The 22,234-nt window shown below is 46.6% G+C and overlaps 1 protein-coding gene across 1 annotated transcript in view; it reads right to left on the bottom strand.

Moving 5' to 3' along the window:
* PCNX2 (pecanex 2) overlaps nucleotides 1-22,234 on the bottom strand; it is a 300,964-nt gene that overhangs the window by 77,997 nt on the left and 200,733 nt on the right. Inside the window, exons 22-23 of the mRNA XM_039248833.1 lie at nucleotides 16,055-16,163; nucleotides 10,171-10,300 (exon numbers count right to left, since the gene is read on the bottom strand). Of these exons, the coding sequence (XP_039104764.1) occupies nucleotides 10,171-10,300; nucleotides 16,055-16,163 (239 nt within the window). The remainder of the gene's footprint in view (nucleotides 1-10,170; nucleotides 10,301-16,054; nucleotides 16,164-22,234) is intronic.

Below are 22,234 nucleotides of genomic sequence, written 5' to 3'. Positions count from 1 at the left end.
ATTGTATACTAAGTTCATTAATCAGTTGGAACCCTGTGTGTCAAGAAGCACCAGCCGTATGTGAAGCCTGGGCCAGGTCTCTTGGTACTCAGTCAAGTAGGATGAAAGTCAGTCTTGGAAATATGCTCAGAGTATAAGATTAAAGGAGCCCCACCGGATCACTAGAATGCCGATGAATAAGTTTTCACCTAGAGCCTCAAATGCACATGCTCTCTAGGACCCAAAGTGGCCTGCCCGCAGCCGACTCCATCAGTCAGGGGGCAATGAGAACACACTGACCCCAGCCAACAGCATCCACGTTGAGCCCTGGCCACAGGACAGATCTTCTAATGTATTCAGGGTTCTTGACTTTGGGGAGTGGACCCGCTTTGGGTAGATGCCTCGGATGTATGCACTATAAATCTGCACTACGTATATTCGATCCAAGGTGGTAAAAGAGTTTGCAGATTTAATGTGAGTTTAAGAGCTGGATATTTCCTGCCTTCCTTTGTTTGGAAGAAATCAGTCCAGTCTCCAACACTTCCCTAAGAGCTGACAGAGGACCCCCTCCCCCCTGCCCTTACTTGCTGCGGTGAGGAGAAAAGGGCTCTGCCTTCATGCTGTAAGACTTACACCCCACTACCGTCCATCAGCCTGACTCAGTCACAAAGCCTCTCTCCTGGGTGACCTTGAAGTGTAGAATCAGCAGCCCCAGACGGCCGGGAAGCAGGTGGGCATATTGGACGCTTTCCTGCAGGCACATGGTCAACTTCACTACCCTGCGCTCCTCTGCACTTCTCAAATTCTTTAACTGCTCAGCAAAATGTAACAGGACCCGGAGTAAAATTATGCACCACAGCATAATGAATAATAAGCTCGAACCAGCGCTGTTTGAGAAATTCACTGCCCTGGAGTTCCTCAAAAGCGTCATCCTTCTGGAATATATTTGCATAATAGCTCATCACCACACCTGAAGTGTCAATCCTTACCCCTGGGGAGGTGTGTGAGAGCTTTCTCTATCCGTCAGCAAAACAGCGGGCTGGGGCCAAGTTCATCATTTAGTTTCTCAGACATAACAGCACTTAGACACAGACCGGAAATTCCAGCGGAGAAAATCTGAGGCAGAGAAGGGACGAGGAAGAACTGGTCTAAGCCACAGGACATGTTGGCCATGGAGCCACGGAATGCTGAAACTCCGGGTCTGCTGCTCCAACCTGAAGGCACAACAGGGGAGGCCTGGTGCCTTCTCTGGCTTCCAGGCTAGTTCGAGCCACAGAATTATGGTCATAAAGGCCTGACCTTCATGCTGTCACAGCCCAAAAATAAAAGGTGGCAGTGGGGGGAAAGGATTCCTTTGATAAAAGCCATCCCCTGCTTTCATGAGGAGACTTTTGATTTCCAGTGACAGAAAACCTAACTGGAAATGGCTTAAGCAAAATACAGAATTCACTGGCTCACATCACTGACATTTGATAGGGCCCAGCTGGACTCAGGGGCTAGGGTGTGTCATTGGGAACATTCTCCGAGTGTTCTCACATTTGCGGAATTCTTAGGCCAAGGTTGGGAGGAGGGAGGGGGTCAGCCTTCTCCTTACGTCTCCCTGACCCAGACCCCCAGAACTCACTTAGGCCAGGCGGAAACAACAGATCTCTAGGACTCTGGGCATCACGCCTTGGCTCTTTGGCCATAGTCTCCCTCGCTTATCTGTTTCTTACCTGAGGCCTAAAGTCCAGAGGAACATTGCACGCAGAGCTGAATTTTACCAGAAGGAAACGAAATCTGAGACAGACACTGCTACCTCTGGGTTCTCAGTCAGCCCCAGGCCCCCCAGCCTTTTAGCTGAGTTCTACTGACACTAAGCTCTTGAACTCCTTCTGGCTTCTCAGTCTGCCTTGACACCTTCATTTCATCCATCCGTAATTAAGAATGGTTACTGGCTGGTATCGCCTTACTTCTTGGACCTCAGTCCATATTCCTATCCTGACTCTACCTGTAAGTCCCAGCTCCCACTGTTTTTCTGGACGTGGCCCTGTGGTGGCTGAGCCGTGTTAATCCCTAAGCGCGTCTCTTTTATCCATCTCCACATGACTCCTAAGCATCTAAAAGTTACTAAAAATTCTCACACTTATATATGCACCCCGACAGCTTTGTGTCATCCCTTCCGTGGAGAAAGATCCCCAAAGACCTCCTGTTAGCTCCTAGGAAAAGGGAGGGCACTTTTGATCCTGTTGCAGATGTCTGAAGTTATTTTTTTATAATTTTTAATGTTTATTTATTTTTGAGAGAGAGAGAGACACCGAGTGTGAGTGGGGGAGAGGTAGGGAGAGAGGGAGACACAGAGTCCGAGGCAGGCTCCAGGCTCTGAGCTGTCAGCACAGAGCCTGATGTGGGGCCCGAACCCACGAACTGTGAGATCATGACCTGAGCCAAAGTCAGCCGCTCAACTGAATGAGCCCCCCAGGTGCCCCAGGTGTCTGACGTTAGTAAACACCCTATAAAGTTAAGTGCATGTGATGGCCTCCAATAGGGATTTTTCATATCAGCCATTTAAAAAGTAAACTGTGTTGGAGTTCATTGGTTTGACTCCCTTTCTGGGCCTGAGGTTTTATTCAAGGATGAAGCCCCATTTCTGTGCTAAACTAATAGCCCCAGACCAGAAAGTTCTGGAACCAATGCACCGCCCTACAACACGGCTGGTGATCGCAGCTTTCTCTGCCTGAGAGGCACTCCCCATACCTCCTTGCTTGGGCTCCGTTGCCAGCTGGGCAACAGCACACTGCCAGGGCCATGAGGGAGGTAGCCCTGCTGAGAACCACCATGCTATGGCTCTGGGACTGAAAGAAGCCATGTCTGGAGTCAGACACGCTCCATGAAGCGGCCTTAGGGCCTGGGCTGCTACTGCCCTTCCCCCTCCTTGGAACACGACTCTTGCGACAGCACCTCTTTCCAGTCCCGAGTAAATGCTTTAATTGGCATCACTCGATTTTTTATTTTATTATTATTATTTTTAATGTGGGAGGCATTTTAGAGGCTTTGGAACATAATGGAAAGTGCTCGGGGCTTGTCATGAGACCAGACCTGGTTTAATGTCTTTGCTCGGCCACCGACTTGCTCTGCAACTTGGGGCAAGTTAGTTAACTTTCTGCATTTCCTTTATCTGGTCTGTTGAAATGAGGAAAATGAAATTCTACTTCCAGAAAGGGTAGAAGGGCTCGGATGCATGTACTTGGGACAGTGAGCAGGTGTTCAGTAACAACACGATTGAGGAATGCCACTGTCCCCCCAGTACCACACACCGCACTGTGTCTACTACTACCATTTGTAATAACGTACCTGAGCCCAATGCATGCCTGTGTATGGGTCTGAGAGCTCTAGTAGCCCGAAGTCTTCTGAAAAAGGAGCTTCAAGACTTTTGTCTCAATACGTCCAGGCACTTGGTAAACATACCCAAATAAATTGTGGAATAGCTTAACTGCAAGCTGAGATATGTAAATCCCTCCCCCGCATAATTGCATATTTTAATGATCGTGTCACATTTTACTCTTCACCCATGAACCAAGTAAGCTTTCTGCTTGGCATCTGAGAAAAAGTTGCCTTTTGAGAAGCACAAAGATCTTACAAACCATGCTTAAAGTACCTCGGTGGGTAGGGGACATTCGGAAAAATCCTCTCCATGGTGAAAAGGTAAAAAATAAAGCGTGATGTTGAGAACTTCCTTCTGGACTGCCTTACCCAAGTCCGGCATGCATGGCTCTGTCCTGCTCATCCTCATTAAGAAATCGTGAATGAAGGCAGAGAGGGTGGCAGGTCTGCAGAGAGCACAGGCGAGGAGGCTGGAGAGACGCTGACTGAAATGGACCTTATGGACTAGAATGTTATGTCAAGAGTTTGTAGGGGAAATGTAAGTTTCGGATTTTCATTAAAATACACACATAAAATTGGGATGATGAAGGCCTGGCTTGGCAACACTTTAGTAAAATAATTGACAGGCTTTGGGATTACCTGGGTGGCTCAGTCGGTGAAGTGTCCAACTTTTGATTTCAGTCTCCAGTCATGATCTCATGGTTCGTGAGTTCGAGCCCTGCGTCAGGCTCTGCACTGAGAGCACAGAGCCGGCTTGAGAGCCTCTCTCTCTCCCTCTCCCTCTCTCTCTGCTCCTCCCCACTCAAGTTCTCTCTCCATTTCTCTCAAAAATAAATAAACCCAAAAGATTTTTGAGAGGTTTTATTTTTATGAGATCATGACCTGAGCCAAAACCAAGAGTCAGACAAAACCGAATGAGCCGCCCGCAGGCACCCCAACATTGAGAGGTTTTAAGTGTGAGAAGGCATAACTGAGAGCCGAACATCTGGCTCACAGGAAGTACCATCTACTGAGGGCCGAGGAGAGGACATCTGGAACAGGCTAGAAGGGAGTGTTAGAGACAACCTGGGAGACATCTGGGTGAGGGTGGCTAGGATGCCCGAGGTATAGATCATTTCAGAAAAATAAGGCAGTTCGGCGGGAGCAAAGCGGTGCAGGGAGAGGATCGTCTTCAAAGTGGTTCAGGATGGGGCGTGTAGGATGTAGGAGGGGGCCGGCGGTCCCGGCAGCAGCAGGCGCACCAAGGGGATTGCGGTGAGGACACAAGGACCAGATCCAGCACCGTGAGGAGCCCACGGCGGTGGCCACAAAGCTCACAAGGGCTGCCTCCGAAGGCACAGGGGTGCCCCACCCCAGAGCGGAAGAGGCTGGGGGACTCCCGTCTGTGGGTAGCACAGAGGTGACTGTGTAATTCGAAGGGGCCATGCCAGCCTCACTAAGGGGCTGGGCTATAACACAGTAAAATTCATGGGAGCCCATGACACCAGCTGCAATATCTGGATCATACAGACTGTCATTTGATAAGGTAGGGACACTTTGGAGATACTATTTCTCCACTAAGGCAGCTGTGTTGCTCAGAGAACAGAACCAGGCTCTGTGACCGACTGGGGCTTCAAAAGAAACACAGCATGAAGGGTGAAGGCTCATATTTAAGGGGCGTCTCACAGCACGCTGTCTGGGGACTTGATGTCACATGGTCTATACTTGTGTCCTTTCCCTGGTTGGTCTGATTGGGTTCTGCCATTTCAGAAATGATTTCCCATAGGTTTCAAGGTCATAAAGAATATGTCTAAGACATAATTGAATTGAAAGGTGAATGAGAGAAGATAGAAATATAGGGAGGGGCCACAAAATGAGGACAGGATTTAGGATAAAAGTGCCACACAAAGAAGGAACCTATCCATTTACCACAGTGAACCATGTCTCATTTGGTGTATATGACTTTTGGGAGGCACAGAGAGGCAGTCAACCCATTTTACCGATGAGTTAAGTGAGGCTCACAGACGCAATAATTTCTCAGAGTCAAACACCTAATCAAACATATGGGCTGGGATTTTAATGGAAGTCTGACTACAAAGCTCACACTTTCAGATGCACAAACACCGTCTCAGGAAGAGCTGAGAGCTAAGTAATGCTGATCTTCTTGCTAACGAGAGTGGGCCCAAGGGCACAGAATAGAGAGTTGATGTTTTTGCAGACCAATCATATAGTGACTCGTATTAGTTAAAGCCTAGCATGGCGCCCTCAGTAGATGCTTAATGCTTATTTGTTGAGAAGGATAATGCCCAGAATGATTTAATATTTTAAAATCAACCTGGAGAATATGAAATGGGGCGCCTGGGTGGCTCAGTCGGTTAAGCATCCGACTCTGGCTCAGGTCATGATCTGGCAGTTCGTGAGTTCGAGTCCCACGTCGGGCTCTGGGCTGACAGCTCAGAGCCTGGAGCCTGCTTTGGATTCTCTGTCTCCCTTTCTCTCTGCCCCTCTCCCCGCACTTGTGTTTTCTCTCTCTCAAAAATAAATAGAGAAAACATTAAAAAAATAAAACCAATCTGGAGAATACGATAGAAATGTAACAACCATGAAAAAGCCATACTTGCCTTTTACGTAGCTATTATATGTGTCTCCTCGTAGCTACAGCATTTTACATTTTATACAAGGCTTTTGATATTTCCAAACAAAATCACTGTTAATGCAGCCTTTCATTCCTTAGGGCTGAAAACAGTCAACTCCTTTACGGCCAAGATATTTGCTGAGATAAGCAAAAACATGAGTCAATACTTTCTAGCCTAAACATTTGTTTCACGTTAATGACAAAGATTGGTTATTTAGGGATTGTTTATATATAAAGAGAAGGGTGATCTATCATAATATCAGAATGTGCTTCTAAAGCTTTTAAAATTCTCTGACAAAGGGGATTTATACACACAAGGCACTATTATAGTGCATTTATTGTCACTGCCTGTAATTCAAGTGGAGACACCAGGCAGAGCTCATCAAGACAGATTTTAAAGCCCTTATTAGTCAAGGGAACATCAGTTTAACACAGAACTTTCTAATAACAGCAGATAACACCCAGGTTAAGATTTCCTTTCCCTTTCACACAATATTGTGGGACTCAATTTATTTAAGAAACCGAGAACGCCTACTAGTGCATGGTCCTGTAGAGACACAGAGATGAAACAGAAACCGCTGCCGACATGGAGACAAATACAGCCTCCTTTCCATCCTGGGTAGAATGTGCTGATGGCCACAGAGCAAACGCATCTTCCAAAGACGGCTGCTACGATACCTCTCTTCCTAAAGGCCTAGACCTTACCGCTTACTCATCAAGAGCTGGAACATAACACCCTCCATGAATCTGGGTGGGTGTAGACGGGAAATGGAGAGGTGGGGGGAGGGGAGGACAGCCCACGAAGGGCACAGCAAGGCTCGGGATGAAGAATCCACAGTATGTGAGGTGTGACAGAATGTGCTGGGAAATAAACTAGAAACTGAGATTTAAGACTCAGGGGAGGGTCTGTATCTGGGCTATCCTAGGTGGTAGCCTCTGAAGTTTAAATTAATTAAAACTAAACAGAAGTAAAGATTCAGCTCCTCAGCCCCGATAGCCTTGTTTCAAAGGCTCATTAGCCACGCGTGGCCACCAGGGCTGCCATAACCGATGGCGCAGGTGCACGGCTTCCTACTGGATGTGCTGGTGCACGTGGCATGTTCTCTTGCCCCACAGGGAGCTGTGAGCCACCACAGGCTATTGAGACAGCATGGAGCCTGGTGCGATGTATGCAGAATTCCCTGGGGGGTGGGGGGAGGACAGGAGGGCAGGGACATGTTTGTCATGAGCCCCCAGGCACGAGAGTGTCTGGGAACAGGAAGCCTGTGGATTTCCAGACAGCTCAGCCCAGGCTGGAAAAACAGACTGGCCCTAGACCAGGTGGCTGGTGATCTACTTATCGGTTCCTTAGGGCATTAAAACGGTTTCATTACAGTGCTGGGAGAGGGGGGCCAGGAGAGGGGACTGTCCTCACCACACCCAGGCTGGGGGTGGCAAGCGTGGGTGCCCACTGGCAGCCTGGGACCACCTGATCTCCAGAGGAGAGTGTCTTCCATCGGCCTTAGAAAGTGAGGGGACATGTGGCGAACAATTAAACACAATCCATGACCCTGTAACCAAGCGCCCCTCTGTTCCAGACTGAAAAGGCCAGGGAGGGAGCAGCGTGCAGAAGCTCTCAAACAAGAATGGGAGCCGTCGTTAGCATTTGAAATAAAAACCAACAGCTTGAGATAGTCAGAAGGAGCTTTCCAGAGCCTTTGCAGGGATCCCAATGAGATTTCCTGCCACCTCCTTCCCCACCTCTCACTCTCCTGAATTCTATCACAGATCTTGGAAGCAGTGGGGCACGGGACTCTGTAGCCTGATGCTTAACCCAGGTGACAAGACTGGATTTTGCATCAGGAACTTTTTCCCCCAGCGGGGACGGAACATTTTCTCCAACCGGGTTCCTCCCGAGAGACCTATTAAGGCTGGATAGACCCCTCCCCACCCATAGGCCAGGCCGATCAAAGATAGACCCCTCCCACATAACAGCGCTAAGCCAGGGACAGAATGGATCGCAGCAGAATCAATTATTTGTGACACTGAGTAAGGAAATGTTATCCCTGCCCCCGAAGGCCCTCCGTTTAAGTAACCCACATAAGCTGACAATTCAAGAACCATACTGAATCCTGCAAGTGAGAAAACACAAGCCTTGCTCTGCATGTTTCCCTGCAATAAAACCACTCCCACAAGGACTTTCCATTCCCCTTTCTCCCGGGGGAGCGTAAAGCCCTGTCCAGCTCAACCCACATGCATCATGCTCTCGTCGGATTCCAGGCCAGAGAGACTGGCCTCCTCACTGATCCGAGCCTAGGAGACAAAAAGGAACCTTCCGTACTGACGATCAAGTTCAAAGTATCTTGCACTTTCCTGCGTGGTTAAGAGCCACGTCTTCTTGTTTACGGGTATTTGCGCTTTCCGGAAATGTGGTCTTCAGAACTCTAAAAAGATACCCCGAAATGTTTTCCTCTAGAGAAACTTAAGGTGGGGAGCCTGGGTGGCTCAGTCAGTTGAGCATGTGACTTCAGCTCAGGTCATGATATCACGATTCACGGGTTCGAGCCCCGTGTGGGTTCTGGGCTGATCGCTCAGACGGAGCCTGGAACCTGCTTCGGATTCTGTGTGTGTCTCTCTCTCTGCCTCTCCCCTGCTCCCATTTTGTTGTTCTCTGTCTCTCTGTCTCTCTCTCAAAAATGAACATTTAAAAAAAAAAAAAAGAAGCTTAAAGTAACAAGCCAGTGATGGCCTTTTTCTTCTACCCTCTGGCTCTGTCAGTAGGCATGGACTCTCCTGAAACATACACAAAAGAGGAAATTTTCTTTCACACTGGTATTTGTTGTGCTGAAACCAGCCCACCTCTCTTAGAATATGAGGAGCTTGCTGGGGGCCCAAGGGGTTTCCCCCACCTCTTCATGGCCCCACCTGAACTGCTCTGGTTGGATTCGTTTTCCCCAGGGCACCCCAAATGTGAGCTTCCCGACGCCCTGTACTCAGTCACAGCGAACACCTGTTAGCTGCGGGGGAGGGGAATGTCTACGCTGAGCAGCGGGGAATCCCAGCAGCAGCGCAGGCTCACTTGGGACTTGCTTTCCCCCAGGCCCTGTGCTAGCTGCTTTCTTTTCTCCTCAGGGGAGGTCTGTGAAGTAGGGCCTATCATTTTGCTCCCATTTTACAGAAGAGGAGAGAGCGGCCTGAGGGCGCCAGCGTTAATTGGTGGAGGTGAGGTGTGCGCCCAGGCGGGCCAGTGTCCCAGGCTGAGTTTTATTCACCACGCCTACTGCCTGTCCCACAAGGGGGTGCATTTTATGGCCACAGAAACTGTCTAAGGGGAGATACAGGAGCCACGGCCTCCTCAGTTACTGGTGTCTTGTCTAAGACACAAAGAACACATTGTAAAGTGCTGGCCAGAGTCGTGCAAAAAAAAAGGAAGAGCTACTATCCGAGGGTGGATTGGGGTTGATTGGGATGGATGTAGGTGCTGCTCGAAGTTAGGGGAAGGCTTTCTGAAATGGAACCCGGCCTCCTCTGCCCCAGCTGAGGGCAGGGACGGGCTGGCTCGCCAGCTTTCTCCTCTGGCACCTGTTCTCGCTTCCTTCCTCCCACCTCCCCCCTGTCCCCACCCCCAAATCCTTAGGAGCCCTTGAAAACTACTTAGTGAGCGTTGTCTCCGCCTCCACGCCTTCCCTTAAGAAAAAACTGTCCCCCGCACCCCCCATCACTGTTTGCTGGAGGAAATTTATGACCGGCCAGTCCATAGAGTCAAGAAAAAGTACAAAAACCATCTTCTAGGAGTTTAACGGCGCTCAGGAAATTGGTATTCTTAATGCTGAGCTGTGATGCATGCACAGGACAGGCCTATGAAGGATACTCACACGTGCCATCCAGGGACCGCCTCTGCCAAGCAAAGTGGATGACGTTGGCTCCCTCAACAACCTTTCAGAGGGGCAACTGCTAATACTCAGCAGTGAGAACCCATTTTTCCTTCACAGCTCCTGAGGCCTGGACTAGCACCCAGCTGCAAATTTGCCATCAGGCATGTTTGGTCCAGAGCCCGGAAGTCCCCACCCCCTCCCCCGGTGCTGAGTGATGAACTCAGAGAGACACCGGGGGGACATGCTCAGACCCCCAGCTGGCGAAGCATGAAGCTTGAGCCTTGGCAAGGTGGAAGGTCAAGGAACATTCCGAAGCACACATTTTAGCAAAGCAAGTTAGCATCAGCTTTAGGATCTTACTTGTAGTTTTTCTCCCAGAATTTCACTGGCCTAACATACGACGTGATGAAAATGACGCTCCCCAGAAATGGGCTCAGTGGGGTAGAAAAGATTGAGGTGGCAATCGTCTGAAAGAAGAGCATGGCGGAATCTGAGCATTTTGAGTTAAGGCAAAAAAATATATAAAAGGTTTTCAGTGTTCTATGTCTAAATATTATTTCAGATTTAGACTCATTTATAGTAAAGCTGTTTTCTCACCAAGGAAAGGCGGCCATATACTGGATCTCTCTTATGTACATAGTCGGAAATATAAAACTTTCAACAGTGTCCCACTAGGTCTGATTTCACCAGCATGAAAACCAAATGATTCTCATAAAACCCCCAGCGGTCCCCTGTGATTCACTGCAAAGATTTAATATCAAAGGTTTGAAGAGCACAGTTTCTTTTTACTAGGATATCATTAGCTACACAAAACACACTGTGGTACATTGACTAACGTATTAAGGAGCTTCGTAAATAACTGAAATTAAATTCCACTTTTTAAAAGGAATAAATAGCATTGTTAGAGAAGGTAGCATCTCTGTTTCTCCAAGGATCTTTACTCACTATTCAAAAACATATATTCTTTATGATACAGTGAACACCAGTGGCTCAATTCGAGTCACATTGGTTTATAGCTCAAGCTGTGTGCCCATGAAGTCACACAGCATTTTGCACCCCTTATGGGTTTCTCACTTACTGGAGGGACTCACTTTTACACATCCTGGTTGATCAGAAGTATAATTGTTTAAGATGAAAATTAGTACTGCTGTCTTTTTTGGATTAAGACCAATTCACTGATCTCTAGAATCTCAGGAAGGTACCACACGGGCTGGTCCCTTCCCAGCCTCCCTCCATCATTGGAGGGCTGCTCCTAGCTGCCAATCACATGTCCCTGTGGTGCAGGGTGACAGAGGGGACCCGCGGTTGAGGTAGCAGAGGCCAGCGTGGTGCCAGGCTGTTCAGCTCTTACATAGGCACATTGTTCCTTGTCCCTGTGGCTGGGGTCTCGGAGCATCTCACTACAGGGCTGATCTCCCCACCTGGAAGGGGGCTTTCTCACCGCTATGCAAATGAAGGTCTTCTTTCGTTAGCCTGTGTTCAAGAGGTTCTGACACAAAGGAAGAAAGAAACGCCTGGGACAGACAGGAAGACGCTACATGTCATTGGCAATCAGAACATAGAAGTGAGCCAGGCATCCAAATGCTGTCATATACTATCAGCGGTGTGAGGGGGGAGGGATGCCCGTGGGGGACCTTACTGCCCACGGACAAGTAAACCCCGAAAAGGATGGCCTTGCTCACAGACACTTCCCCCTGCACTTTCATAGACTTAAGCTCAGAGCTTTGCTTCAGGAAGGAGTGTGTCTTCATTTTATTTTATTTTTTTTCAATCTGCTATTTACTTCCAAGCATCTCCGGGAGTGAAATGACATACCTCCGTTAATAATCCATTCTGGTGCTGAGTCGTTTTGGTATCAAAAAGATCTCTATTGTGCTTCAATTTAAATCCAATTCCTTTTATTTTGACCTAGGTTCAAATAAAGAGCTACAGAACAGTGAGCTACCGTGATAGCTAGTATCACCCATCAGCTTCCTCTTCATTGGAAAGCTGAAAATATGTAAATACCTCGGTCACGAAACACGCCAAATTAACCAAGCCCCTTGTCACAGGAAGAAAAGGAAACTGCATGGGGATGTCCTGGAGGAGGGGTGCTGCAGAAAATGGGAGAAGGCAGAATCACAGGGAGATATTTCTGAGGGAAGGACAGGAGGGCAGAAGGGGTAAGTCCATACCCCGAGGCGACAGAGGGCGCTGGGGGCGTTGCAGAAAAACCAGGACAAAGCCACGTGGAGCTGGGGCTGGGCAGAATGGGAGACAGGCTGGCACTGTTCTTTTCGATCTTACGAGTTTCCGCCAAGGTTATGTTGTCCATTTTTTAAACACCAGAAACAAGTATCCAGAAATGAAGTGAGGAAAGCAGTGCGAGCCTGTCCTTCAAGTTCAGTGTGGTAGGGAAGGGAATAAGAACGGGGGGGGGGGGGGGGGGGGGGGGGGAGAAGTGAATAGGTTATGTTATTTAGGGAAGATCAATAAAGAAATACAGCACCCTCGGGGCAAATAGGAAAGCCCGTGACCATAGCTGCTAAGGCAATGGCGAGAAAGGGACTTCGAGAGCAAGGACTTCTCCGAGAGCAGGCGCATGGAGCCCTCTTTGTTTCTTATCCAGAGGGAGACTCTGACTCCATCAAAAGCTTATATTTGTGTACATTTAACACCTGGGCACCTGGGTGGCTCAGTTGGTTAAGCATCTGACTTCAGCTCAAGTCAAGATCTCACGGTTCATGGGTTCAAACGTCCCCCCTCATCCCTCTCTGCGTTGACAGTGCAGAGCCTGCTTGGGATTCTCTCTCTCTCTCTCTCTCTCTCTCTTTGCCCCTCCCCGACTTGGGCTGTCTCTCTCTTGAAATGAACTTAAAAAAATTAAAAAAGAAAACATCTGTGTCAATCCTGAAAGTTAAAAATCCTTTTGAAGTTCAGAACGATATACCAAAGAGAAAGCGGCCTTTCCGACACACACGTTTAACAGAAATAATCTGGCGGAGTCTAATTACTGGAAGACAATGGTCTTGCATAGTCTCTCTACATAGTAAAAGGGTGAGCCTTCTTACCTCTCTCTGGAGGTTACAAGCTCAGAAACGGAGAGCAGCTACCAAGGGAGAGAACATGCTAGTACTGGAAAAAGCAATTTACTAAACAGTGCCCTGCTGGCCTGAACGCTAATTCGCTTCCAAAATGGAGCAAATTAGTCCCTTCTTGACGCCAGGATTGAACCCACAGCTTCTTAATAGGGTGATAAAATAATTAACAATTCAAAATTAGTCAAGAGCCAGGGCTGCCGTTTAGGAACCTCATAGTCTTGTCTTTTTAATTTTATTTTTTTATGTTCATTTTTAAGAGAGAGAGCCAGCAGGGGGTGGGGGCAGAGAGAGAGAGAGAGACAGAGAATCCCAAGCAGACCCTCACTGTCAGAGAGCGGAGCCCAAGGCAGAGCTTGAACTCACAAACCATGAGATCATGGCCTGAGCCCAAATCAAGAGTCAGACGCCCTACCCACTGAGCCACCCAGGCGCCCAGCTCATAGCCTTGTCTTAACGGCATATATATCCGTTTTTCTGAACTATTTATCTCATTGTATTCGGAACGGTATAATGCTGACTTCCCAATAACACATGTCCACCTTTACAACTGGTCAAGGATGGGAAAGTGCCCTTGGATAAGGGGGAGGGGAGCTAAAAGTCCCTGAAGTTGTCACACAACTTGGGTGGTCAGTCTCTGCAGTCACTTTGAAGGCTCTGTATCTCAGGAGAAGGGAGAAAGTGGATGTCACTCTCAGGGACAATTTTAGGAACAAAGCATGGGAATCAGTTCAGTGTTCTAAAACAGAGCTACCAACTGCCCAGTGAAACCTACATCTCAAATAGGTTCAACTTCTTTGAGAAGAGTCCGCCCATCAAGAAAGCGTTTAGATTTAAGATGCACCCTGTGCAATCTGAGGTAGAGATCGTGCCGCTTTTATTCTTCCAGGAGATATTAAGTGGCAGATATGAAGTGCTTGTGTGTGAGCCCTCAACACACAAACAGATCAGGTAATTGAAAGTTATGGTTCCCGGAAGGGTCTTAATTCAGTGGTGAAACCACAAGGAGTAATTAGCATCGCGGAACTCCCCTAACAAGGCATAAATAGGCACAAGAAATGCTACGGATCTATGTGAGACAGGGTTAGGATAAAATTGGGGGGAAGCATAACTTCAAGTTTCAAATTCTTAGTGCAACTCCTCAACCACAAATTTGCATCGCCTGATAATTTTTATTTAATAAAAGGGCTTTAAACTCTAGATAGGATGCCGGAGGCAAGCTTCAGAAATCAGATCACCTCACTCTTTCATTTCACTGTCTTTGTTTCAAAGGACTCTTTAGAAACACTAAAATTATTGGTATTATAGAAAATGCTTGGAGTTAAAGGGGAAAAAGTGGTATAAAAGCTCACACCTTTGCATTTTTTCCCCCTTAGCCTGTTCCACCAAATAACCTTGAAACGCTCCAGAAATATCAATGCAGGTCTAAGAAGAGGAACACAGAACAATGTGCATTGTAAGGCCAGCTCTTGGCATGCCTAAAAAGATGATTTTAAACAGAGGAGTCTGGAGAAGGGCATTTTTAAAAATCTAGACTATATTATCCCGTAATGATTATCCCAACTATGTTTCCATCCTTGCACACAAAGGTCAGGTCCGAGAGACTGTTTATGAATTGCCTTAAAGAACCTTGTGTGCACGTCATCTGGGAAGCTCTTAACTGCAGGTGACCTAGGCCAGTGGGATTAAGAATCCTAGGCAGGCTTTGGAAGATGGACATTCCAGGTTCCACCGCCTGAAATGTGATTTGAAAAGTTATGTGCTGGGCTTGGGGGTTTCATGATTTAACAAGCCCCTCCCCGGGGCACCTGGGTGGCTCAGTCAGTTGAGCGTCCAACTTCGGCTCAGGTCATGATCTCACAGTTCGTGGGTTCGAGCCCCATATTGGGCTCTGTGCTGACTGCCAGCTCAGAGCCTGGAGACTGGTTCAGATTCTGTGTCTCCCTCTCTCTCTGACCGTCCCCTGCTCACGCTATCTCTCTCTCTTTCTCAGAAATAAATAAAACATTAAAAAATCCTTTTTTTTTTAATTAAAAAGGACCCCTCCTGGATTCTGATACAAGTAGTCCTTCCTACAAGGCTAGGAAGTATCAATTAGGTGGGAAGGAAAACATTTCAGGGCAGATTTTAGGCCTGAGACAAGGATATTTTTGTTTAATGTCTCTCTTCAAGAGTATTTTTTATTTCTCTCTCTTTTTATACAAATACACACACCCCACACACAATTCAGCTTCCTATGTCAAAGTGATCTTTTTTTATTTAAAAATTTTTTTCTTTAATGTTTATTCATTTTTTGACAGAGAGAGAGAGAGAGAGAGAGAAAGAAACAACAACAGAGAGTGAGCAAGAGAGGGGCAGAGAGAGAGGGAGACAAAGCATCCAAAGCAGGCTCCAGGCTCTAAGCAGTCAGCACAGAGACAAATGTGGGCCTCGAACTCGTGAACCACAAGATCATGACCTGAGGCAAAGTTGGACGCTCAACTGGCTGAGCCATCCAGGTGCCCTGTCTCAAAGTGATCTTTAGAAGGAGCATCTCAAATGCATTTTGAAGTAAATTAAAACTAATTATGATTATGCAAACACTTAAAAACATACAAAGAACAATAAAACTAGGCTTCTTGGCTAAGGGCAACTACAAAACAAAATTATAAATTATTTTTTTTAGCCTTTAGGAGACTTTGGGTGTTGCTATTTATATCTAAATCTAAGTTTTTGAATATTATTCAGGTATGTGGTTACCAGACTCTATCATAATATAACGTTATATAACCTATAACAGTCTACCAGAGACATCAGTCCTATCCACAGTGTTTAATAATAGCAAATCGATTTGCACTCTTTTGCACAAGTTAACTGAACTATTTAAGCAGTGACTTTCCATTTAAAAGACAGGATATCTTAATGCAGATCTGGGCGTGGGAAATGGAAGAACAAAAAAAAAATAAAGTAATCCTGGAAATGCATGAAGAAGCAGGAAGAGTTCAAAATTAAGCAACATCTTTTAAGGCTAAGTGGCCTAAGGGGAATCCAAAGTGCTTCCCCATGTCCCCATTAAAATGTAATCTTAAAGACTTTCAAATCTTTTTATTGCCAGGGTTCAGTGAAAAGCTTGCATCCGTAAAATGTGAATCTGAGCTCGCGGGTGAAAATAGAAACAGAAAGGATACGAGGGATTGCAAAGAGCTGAGCAAACACGTGAAATGAAGAACCCCAAGCCATCTGCCAAGGAGCCACATATGTCATGACGAACTGTAGCTTGTGAAGCAGGTCCTCGAGCTGCAAGCAGAAGAAGAAATAGATTCATCAGAGATGACAACCGGGGTGGGAGCCGAGTCAAGGTCACTTACAGCGAGGAAGGAGCAGCGAGGCTGGAGTTCTCCCTCTTGCTCTTACCTTCCTTTGTCCTAAATGCAAGGCAGCTGTTTCAGGACATTTTAAAACAGCAACAAGATGACCTGAGGCGACCTGTGTGGTTCACAGGCCCCAAGGTAATCACGCCAGCCAACAGCGTGGTGTCTGTGTGCATTCCTGGCTTTCTTGGAGGAACGCTCGCTCAGTTTGGTGCTCCAGCCTCCGTGTCGGGTCTTGCAGAGGAGATTCATACAAAAACCTACCGTCATTGACACTGTCGGAGCTTTTGTGTATTAAGTTTGACTTAAAACTCATCAGTGGCTCTTGCTGGAGAAAATAGCTCCGTGCCACCGAGCGGCCAATTACAAAGGGGTTTAGAAAGCCAAGGACGGATATGGAAGCTGTAGCATCCACTTGACAAGCCAGGACAAGCCAGCACGAGCCCAACTCAGTTCTGGCAAGTTGCCTTGTGTGGACTAAGCACGAACACGAAGGAGAAACGCACTCAGAGGTTTCGATTAGAGATTCAGAACGTGAACGTGCCGAGGATGGACGAGAATGGAGGGGCCTGGCTGGGGGCCTCTGCTTTGTGCTAAGAAGCAACTGATAAACCCCAGACGCAGAATTCTACCTTTGTTGCTTCCACTTGCAGGAAGTGTCCTTCCAGCATGTTCCCCCAGACTCCACATACATACACTCTTCGTCCATAATGGAAGCTCCAAACGGCACGATGGGTTTGTTCCTGGACCGGCTAGCACATGAGATAATAAATACATTCACCAAGGTCAGGATGTGAACAGAGAAGAAAAAGTCAGCATTCTTTGTGAGGCTCGACAGGCGGTACATAGGACAGCAGAAGACTACAATGAAAGGAAGGTCAAGGTTGGGAAGTTGGGCCATTAAGGTAAAGGTGCAAAGAACCAAGATAACGTGGCCACCCAGCAAAAGGCCAACCTTGTGATTTTGGAACCAAAAGATGAGGTTGCTCCAAACTGTTCCATGAATATGGAAGAGGACAGACAAGACGGTCCTCTCCAAATCTTCCCGCTGCCTCTCTGGTCTCGCTGTCCTCTCACAAACTCCCTGGTGCCGGAGACTAACTCCCGGGGCCACTAAACACTATCGGACAGGCTACAGAAGACAAACCAAGGGTAAAAGTCCTGTTGAAGGCACAGCAAACCCAGAGTTCTGAAGGGGTGAGAGGCACCCAGTGCGAAGCAGAAACCCTGCGGTCTCGGTGTGTCCACGGACCCAGCGATGAAGCAGCAGAGGTAGAGAGAAGGATGTGGGAGGGACGCCGAGTGGGGGTGGGGAGAGTGAGAGGGGCAGGAACAAAACACAGAAAGTGGGTGGGGGGGGCAGAAGATGGAAGGACAAATGGAGGAGAAAGCTGATGTGCTTGCACATGAACACCTGTAAAAGAATATGGATCTGGGGGAGAAACTTGGACGTCTGGTTCTTGCTGATACCTCTTCACGTTCTTTACTCTTGCTCACGTGCATCGACCGCAGAGGGCTGATTGCAGCTGGCTTCCAAGTTCAGAAAGCCCACTTTAGTTTTGAGCTTGGGGTTGGTCGAAGCTTCCTGAATCCGCTCTGGATGGGACGGCACAGCTCTCAGGGCCTTAGACACCCCAGTTTATTCTGCTATGTCTGCTTGAGGTGGCATCTCTTAGGTTCACAGAGTAGTCTTCTCCCTGCCACCTTATTTGTCACGTGTCAATAGGTGACTTGTACAGAATGAGACAGGCAGTTCTAACATAGGCTCAAACCCTTGACTCGTTTCTGTTTCAAAAGAGAGTATTTTCTTTAAAGGCTGCTATCATTTCTTTTCATCCCCACCGTGAACCCAACCAGAGGAGGGACGTGCTCAGTACCAAGAGGAAGACACTCAGCACAGGACACCCGATGCCAGATCACAGCAAAAGCCAAAGTCCTGAGCAGTGGTGCTGGGCCGCCTTGCCTTAACCTGCTCCTATCCTATATGCCTAACCAAACTCTATCAGACAAAACGCCTCTGGATTTGAAACTGTCTAGTTACTCCATTGTGAAGGACTCTTAGTCTGCTTATTCAGAATTAACCTTGTGACTCATGCCTAGGTGAAAACTACAAGCACGGACAAGATGATCTCATGTGATGCGTGACCCCCCAAATACCCTAACGATGAATCAGGGGTTATGGAAAGTTACTCCTGTAGGGTTTGCGGCATACGACTATATCCTGGGAGGCTGTTAAGCCACCTTGTGAAAAGCTGATAAGTAGGTCAGGCATAGCAACTACAATCAGACAGCCCCAGGGAAAGGCTCATCTGCAAGTTTAAAGCTCTAAGTGAAACTTTGCTGCATTAGGATTCAATGAATCTATTACAATTATTTTTTGCTTAGCGCAGCGACTTGTATTTACATATAAGCAAAACCAGTAATCAGGCACATGCACTCTCATGCTCTAATTGCAGCCAAGGCCCCAGGTATCTTTGCTCTTTTCCTGTGTCTCTGCCTCGGCTTTTTCATTAACATCATGCAGAATAAGATGCAAGTTTTGTGACAGATTTTCAATATGCAGCTCATAAAATAGACATTGTTGTTCTCACTGAAGAAGCCAGAATTCCTGAATGCCAGCTCTTTGTATATCTATGATTCCTCCCAAACACAGTAATTTAATCTCCTCCGCCAAGCCCACTAGAAAAAGGACACGCTGTGGACGGGTCAGCTGTCCACACAGTGTAATGTTTAAGAGCATGGGCTGGAGGACAGGCTGCCTGAGTTTGAATCCTAGCTGGCACCTGCCATGGGGATGATAACAGTACTTCCTTACAAAGTCACCTGAGGATTAAATGGCTTCATTTTTGGTCAGGACTCAGAACAGTGCCTGGCAATTTTAAGTGCAATGTGAGAATTTGACAAATAAATGTTAGGACAAGCAGACGCTTTGTCTTGAGGATGTGCTTAGCTCACAATTGGGAAATTCTAGGACCCCCTTCCCCACTAAAACAACTGAAACTTATCAAGTCCAGGTCCTCCTAGTTTCCAGAGGAGGAAACCAGACTCCAAGAGGCCACGGGAGCTGCTCAGTCATTGGCCCATGTGAAATTGGAGGTCGAAGTTCCTGCCCGGTTCTCTGCCTGAGAACCTAACCATGTCTCCTGGAGGCCGGGAGCCCCTCTTAAAGGCAGCAGAGGGAAAACCTGGCTGACATGCAGCAGCAGAGGACGGCAACTCCTCTCCCTTGGCCTTCCTGCCGACAGACAAGGGGCAGGGTCACAAGCGTGAACACGACAAATGTGGCTATGGCCCCTATCGGGGATCTCTTCCCCATGTGCATGGTGACAAAGAGCTCTGATCCATCCTGGAATGTTCCCTTCAGTATAAATGCCCAATGAATAAAATAGGATAGCATCCAACAAGCCTGGCAGCACTCAAGTGGATCACAGAAAGGCAGGCTTGTGGGTTACCTGCGCTTCTGGAATGTACAACTCCGAGTGGATGGACAGGGCTTACATATTTTTTCCCCAGACGTGTGGAGAGGGACGTCCAGGTTAAAAAGACCCAACCTCAGATTTTCCCTTTATACTTGGACCTCCTCTTCAAGAGTGACATCAAGGGAAAGAATGAAAAACCTACGGGTATTCAAAAGGTGACGCCGAAGCGCAAAAGAAGCCTAAATATTGATCATTAGTGACAAGCATGTATGAAGAGGTGCTTTACACCCTATTAGGCCATTGTGAATAAAATCACGAAACATTTAAGACATGACTGAGTCGAAGGGAAGAGTAAAACTAACACTGTTCTAGTAAGCACTGCCACGTATAGTATAATACTGCTCTGAAATGCTTTAAATCGAAACCCCGTTTAGATTAGCTATGAAAGCACATCTTCACGGACAGCTCAGGGCCTCTGTTTTTATGAAGCTTATCTCACTTCTACCGTTCTGCTTGCAAGATCTTACATCTCAGCCCTATTAAAGCACAATAAACTTCACAAGTTCCCCAAGTAGGACTATAAGAGAAAACAAAATCATTTGGGTCTTTTCCACTGAAAACACTAGGAAAAGAGTAAATGCAAGTCACACCAGAGTGATTCTGGTTGTTTCCCAAAGAAGGACACCATAGGTATTCTCACTTCCAATGATCCTTTTTGGATCCCAAAAAGGGATAAATTCACAAACTCTCCTAAATGCAGTCACTAAAGAAAGACGGCCCAACCCATTTCTTTGCTAACACATTCTGAAATACGATGTATGCTATCTTGCCTGAGGGGACTCCTTCCCCACCAATAAAATGACTCACACTTTATTGAACATTTTGATATTAAGCATTATCTTAGGGAGTTGCATATATGCTATTCCATTCGATTAAAGTAGAATTTTTCCTCCCAATCCCAACCACTATCTTTCCTACTATTGCTCTAATCATACCTCTAGCTCCTAGATTGGTTCTTACCCTTTTCCTTCTTTCCTTTTCTTTTCTTTCTTTTTCTTTTCTTTTCTTTTTTTCTTTTTTTTTTTTTTGTTTTGCATTTTGTTGTCAGATTTAGCTAGTTTCATTCTTAGAAAGACATGCAACTTGGAATTATTAATGCCTGACTCTGGGGAGGCGTGCAAAGCTGAATGGAGTGCCAGAAACCGGCTGCTAATATCCTTAGGTAAGTATGAGAGAAAACAGGGGCGCCTGGGTGGCTCCTTCGGTTAAGTGTTCAACTTCAGCTCAGGTCATGATCTGGCGGTTCAGGAGTTCAAGCCCTGTGTCAGTCTCTGAGCCTGCTTTGGATTCTGTGTCTCCCTCTCTCTGCTCCTCCCCTGCTAGCACTCAGTCTCTCTCTCTTTCAAAAATAAATAAACATTAAAAAATTAAAAAAAAAAAAAGAATGAGAGAAAACAGAGGGAGCAGCGGCTTTGAGTGCTTGGGAAAGGGGTAGAGAAATGGGAAGATACCTGGAGCTTTAAGGCAAACAAGTTAATGAACTTGGGTAGGAGCCCAGCTGAGGGATTAAAAGCACTGGGGAACAAAAGAATTGGGAAAAACGATCAGACATTTTGAGGCACAGGTGGTGATGTGAGGAGTAGAAAAATGTTCAAGAAGGAATGGAAAAAGTAAAGCCAGCGACACCTCAAATGTGGGAATAGATACCACATTTTGGGGGGAGGTGGAGCACCACTGTACAGAATAACAGATTGATAACAGCAAATATGGTACTTAAATACAGGGACATTGCCTTTAAAACATAGATATTCTCAAACAAAGACTGACCACATGAGTTAAAATTTTGTAAGTCAAATAAATATTCAGGCAGGGTCATAACTGGTTCCGAAACTGAATTTCAGAAGGGCAGAAACCAATTCTACCTCTGCTTACGATGTGTGCAGGAGCTTATTAAATAGCACACAGTTCAGCAAAATATCACAGTGCTTCAGGGAGCACAGTAATGCACAAAGCTTACCACCCCATTGTAAAAATAATATAAATAATCTAAAAGATTGTATGGAAAAAATGTAATTAATAATTGAAGTCAAAAGAAGGGAAAACCTCCAACAGTCAGAACCAAAAGGGGAGTTTAGAAATGAGAATAATAAGTCTGGAATGACCCTAAGAGGATGCAAAGGTAGATGTGGGCCTTGGGAGTTCAGAATTTGGATTTTAATCAACTTGAATGGCTGCCATGCCACACACACACACACACACACACACACACACACACACAAAAGTGAATTAAAAAATCTCAACCTATCCGTGCTCAGAAAAAGCGAAAAAGCTTGCCTTCTTCTTGGTGTAGGTAGAGTAGATAAAAATCTGCCATCGCCCTTAGACCTTACATCGCCTTTACACCTTAAACCTTAGAATAGTGGAACTGAAGTTTAAACTATTCCAAAAGCATGGGAATACCAAACCAATTGGCTGTAACATAAAAAGTAGGGGAGAGTGACAACACTTTCTTGCCAAAGTAAATGCATCTCCAGTCTTCAGGGACACTTTCACAACCAGAAGACATGGACCTCCCACA

Source organism: Hyaena hyaena, unplaced genomic scaffold (genome assembly GCF_003009895.1).
Source record: "Hyaena hyaena isolate Hyena2069 unplaced genomic scaffold, ASM300989v1 scaffold_319, whole genome shotgun sequence".
NCBI lineage: Eukaryota > Metazoa > Chordata > Mammalia > Carnivora > Hyaenidae > Hyaena > Hyaena hyaena.
The sequence above is the reverse complement of the archived record's forward strand: the minus strand, read 5'-3'. Positions and strand labels throughout refer to the sequence as shown.